We start from the raw sequence: 4,321 nt of genomic DNA, 5'->3' as shown, positions 1-4,321 counted from the left end.
ACATGTCTGTCGGCAAATTTCTGGAGTCACCATGCAACATAGGCCTTTGGCCTATTTTAAATTAATAGAGTTATGACTCAACAACCCATAGTTACCGTCCTTAGTGATTACACCAGTTGGCTGGGAGGCAGGCCCATGGGGTCCACGTTTCAGTCACACAATCAACGGTTGGTTGTGACAATGAACATGCAAGACTGCATGCGACTCTTAGTTTTTACAAAGTGCGTGTTGGTTAGCTGGGTCTTTTGGTCGGGAAAGAGAAATTTTGTCAGTGAATTGATTCTCAAACAAGATAACGAAAGCTCTCTAATGGTTGAAGTTAGACTTGTGCTAAATGCGTGACAAATTTATTATCACATTCACACTTGTTTGTGCAAAATGTGTGTTTCATAACTTTAAAATACTGGCCGTCCCGCACGATGCAAGACAGTTGGTAACTGAAAACCTATGTGACCTGAGTTGTGTATGCAAAGTCACAATAAGCATGACACTTGCCTTTTCACTGGAAAGGCTGTCTCTTATACACATCTAGATGTGTATAAGAGTCAATCTTTGCTCTCCGTGTGTCTTCACATCTTCTGGTGTTTATTATGCGTTCTCTGTGCGCACGGTATTTTTCACACACCATACAATGTTCTTGTGGTGCGTGAATTGGTTTTGAGCGATCGTTATGCATCGCTCTGTTTAGTTTTTCGTTGTCATTCATTTGACTGTGGCATCTCGCTTCCGCCCCATATACTCGGTCCTCGTAGGCCAGTATCCTTGTTAGCATAAAGCGTGCTTTCTTTTCCAAGTGATCTGGATCTTCCCTCCTTTCTAATTCTTTTAAGTGTTCTTTAGTATCGTTTTGTAGGTCGTAGAGGATCCTCTGATCCTCGTGTGTTTCAAGTAAGGTTTCGTATTTGCGTTTATACGCATTGCGGCTTCTGGTTGCTTCTCTCATTACGTCATGCACTTCTTGAACATTGTGTTCTATGTTGGACAATAGCAAGTTTTTGTCCTCGTACTCGGCTGTATTTGCCGCATATTTTAGCATATTTCGCAGCTGCTGACTTATTGTTACAATACGGTTGTAATCAAGTTTGAGTACACTTACTTTTGCTCTGTGTTCGATGAGAGCCCGTTCACTTTCCGCTTCCAGTACGCTGACTTGCATTCTAAACACTCTTAGTTGTTCCGTTTTGGTTTGCAAAAGTTCTTCCATCTCGTATATCTCGTCGGCATTTCGTTGGTCTTTTTCCTGTGTTAGGTTTATGTACTCATCGAATTTCACCAGTGTGTCTTTTAGCAAGATTTTGTCCTTTTGTATGTCATGTTTTTCTTGTATGAAGTTTTTAAAATCTTCATCTAATTCTTTCTCGCAATCCTCAAGTTGTTTTTCCTCTTCATCAGTGATTCTTTCTATGCTGCTGACCGCTTCCATCGTATCTATGATGTTTTTTTGTTCTTCCTCATCAGTACGTATTGTTATCGTAGGAATTTCTTCCATGTCATCAGAACTGCTACTAGAAGGTTTCGTTGACTGCATAGTTTATCGCTTTCTCCAATATGTCTTTTATGTGTGTAAAATGTACACACTGCTGTTGCCAATACAATGGAAATAAACGTCAATACTAACCAAAAGATAATCACAAATATCAGGCACGTTCCGCAATCTGAGTCTGAGTCTGTCTGATCCATCGAATAACTGTGACTATTTTCTGGTTTTCCCGTCTTTTTATGCACTCGCCTGGCTTCCCTTGCTAAGCGTTCGTCCAATTAGCTGCCTACGCGCTGATTTCTGCTTCCCCGATTGGCTCTACGCACCGCTATTCCTCTCACGTCCGCTATGCTAATCGCGTACGCACAAACCGTGATTGACAGCGCACAGTTACTAATTTTAGCATCGCGCGTCTTCCTTCCGTACGCGACTTGTTTACTCCTTGTATTTTTCCAACACGTGACTCAAGTGATTTTCTCTACATTCGTTTACCAATTTCCAACCATTATTTAGCCTTCTATCCTTTCCTAAAGCTTTTTACACCCCCTATCAGTCCTATAATGTACCAAATACGTTAATTAGGGGTTTACACCAGTTCTTTTTTGCCTCCTGCCCTCTATCAGGTAGATATTTGGTATCTTACTCCTTATGGGACTTACTTCTAGGGGGAGATATGTAAAAATCGCCATCTAGAACTGGCCCCCTCCCGTTATGCCCTGTTCAATCAACAATTGAACAGGGCGTAACAAGGGTAAGGGACCAGTTCTAGGGCTATCGGAAGATTTATAAGGCTCAAATGCTTACGCGCGTTCCAGCCAATCGATGCAAAGCTGGGCTTTTGGAGAGAAAATGGTTGGTAATTGGTAAACGAATGTACAGAAAATCACTCAAGTCACATGATCAATTATAATATTCATTTATTAGGTACTTCAAAGTTGGCATATCAGATGAAACATCATCGTATATGTAATCAAATCTACGCCTAAGAGCATAGTACACCTCGTGATAAGAGAAATATCTCTTGAAATTAAATTTAAAAGGTAAGTTGCTTGTAAACACAATTGCACGAGGGAACCATGGCACGTCGCCATGCTTGACAGGCACAGTTATAGGCCATTTGTCCAGAATGTTCAACATCAAAGTCGGGGTCATTACAGGCTGGGGTCCACCTTTGGTATGTAGAACGTGATGATAATCGTCGAAAAGGACGACAGATTGTCCGGAATATCCGTCGAACCAGGGATGTAAATCCGCCATGAGACCGCTCCATTTATAGATTTCTCTAGAATCGATAGATTCGTAAATCCAATGAGTCTTACCGGTTCCACTCTTTCCGTAAAGATATATAACCAAAGGCTTCTTGCGTTTGAGTAATTCAATATTACAATTTTCTATTCGCAGATCGTTCATAATGCCACATGCAAAAAAAAAGAAGTAAATTCACATTAGCAGTGGAAGAGGCTATATTGAACTGGAAGAAGAAGCAGAACACGCAACAACATTTCTAGGAATGGTATTCACAGAACTGGAAAAATGACAGCTATACATACCTTATGAGAGGCAAAGATACTAGAAACACAAGACAGAGCACTCGCATAGCAAAAATGAGGAAAATATGTCACATCTTTTGTGTTGGTTAAGACATACTGTATGCTGCACCCTTCCCTTTTTATTTAAATGCAAGTTTATCTGTACCTGGTCCAGACGTACAGGGCGCCCTTCTGTTAAGCACACTTCTCTTTCCGCTAATGATGGAGACTTTATCCCAAATCAGAGTCCGGTCATATGATTCTGCACATTTGTGTCTGTCATTTTATTCTTTTGATTTATTTATGCCTACTTGTTTTTATCTTATGGATAATGGAAACGATTTCTACCTCCGCAAAACAAGGTTATGTATTCACAGTTATGCAAGTTTGGCAGAGGTTTCTCTAGATCCACCCGTACGTGGCATCCCATTGTTTGTATTCCCACCATACATTTCTGTGGAACAGTTTTTTTTCTGTGCAGAACTTGTGTTTTAAGTGTCTTTGTATGTGCCTGTATGTGCTGTTGTAAAAGTCTTGACTGTCAGATATGCAGTACAATTTTAGGATTACAGTACTGTAGTAATATTATTCATATATTGTAATCACAAAAACTAAAGGAAGTTTCTATATAACCATTGTAAACCTTGTATGAAATGAAGTAATGTATTCAATTCTCTTTCTACAGGATTGGTTTACCAGAGGAATGTGCAGGGACAGTTGCATTCTTATGTTCTGATGATGGTTCATATATGACAGGAGAAACATTGGTTATAGCAGGAGGAATGTCAGCTAGACTATAAAAAGAACTTATTTTTTTTTTAGTTCCATCAGGGTCATTACATTTTTAATAATTTATATAATAAAGAAAATTAGGATCTGTGTTCTGATTACTGAAATTTTGAAAAATTAATTAATGTTAATTACTGCCTGAAATATAGGGGAAGTTGTGTTTATGATTAAGACAATTCAGTATTAAGTGAAGTTTTCAGGAAAAATGCAGGCCTTTAGTGTGGTAATTTATTTTAACATTTAAACAATGGAAATTTCAAATTGTTATGAGTATAATGCTCAGATATTTAAGATACTGGTTATGAAGAAAAAAAAATAAAGAGATTGATTACACCCCTGAAAATTGTATTTACTGTTTGTATTTGTGACTTTTATTCTGCAATGTATTTGTTTACAATTTTGAGAATTTGCAAGTCATTAAACATATCATCATACATCAAACATTAAAATCCTATCAAGATTATCATAGCATCAGAAGTTTTCCAATAGGCCTGAAAATAGAAGTAAAGTACAGTATAACAAA

At 38.4% G+C, this 4,321-nt stretch overlaps 1 protein-coding gene across 1 annotated transcript in view; it reads left to right on the top strand.

Annotated features, from left to right (window-relative positions):
* The window catches only part of LOC117116643 (dehydrogenase/reductase SDR family member 4-like), a 12,547-nt gene extending 8,401 nt beyond the window's left edge, over window positions 1–4,146 (top strand). Inside the window, exon 9 of the mRNA XM_033260717.1 lies at window positions 3,695–4,146. Within this exon, the coding sequence (XP_033116608.1) occupies window positions 3,695–3,809 (115 nt within the window). The 3' untranslated portion in view covers window positions 3,810–4,146. The remainder of the gene's footprint in view (window positions 1–3,694) is intronic.
* The last annotated feature ends 175 nt before the right edge of the window (window positions 4,147–4,321 follow it).

Source organism: Anneissia japonica, unplaced genomic scaffold (genome assembly GCF_011630105.1).
Source record: "Anneissia japonica isolate Jap-2015-1 unplaced genomic scaffold, ASM1163010v1 scaffold1060_len253145_cov167, whole genome shotgun sequence".
NCBI classification, from domain to species: domain Eukaryota; kingdom Metazoa; phylum Echinodermata; class Crinoidea; order Comatulida; family Comatulidae; genus Anneissia; species Anneissia japonica.
The sequence above is the reverse complement of the archived record's forward strand: the minus strand, read 5'-3'. Positions and strand labels throughout refer to the sequence as shown.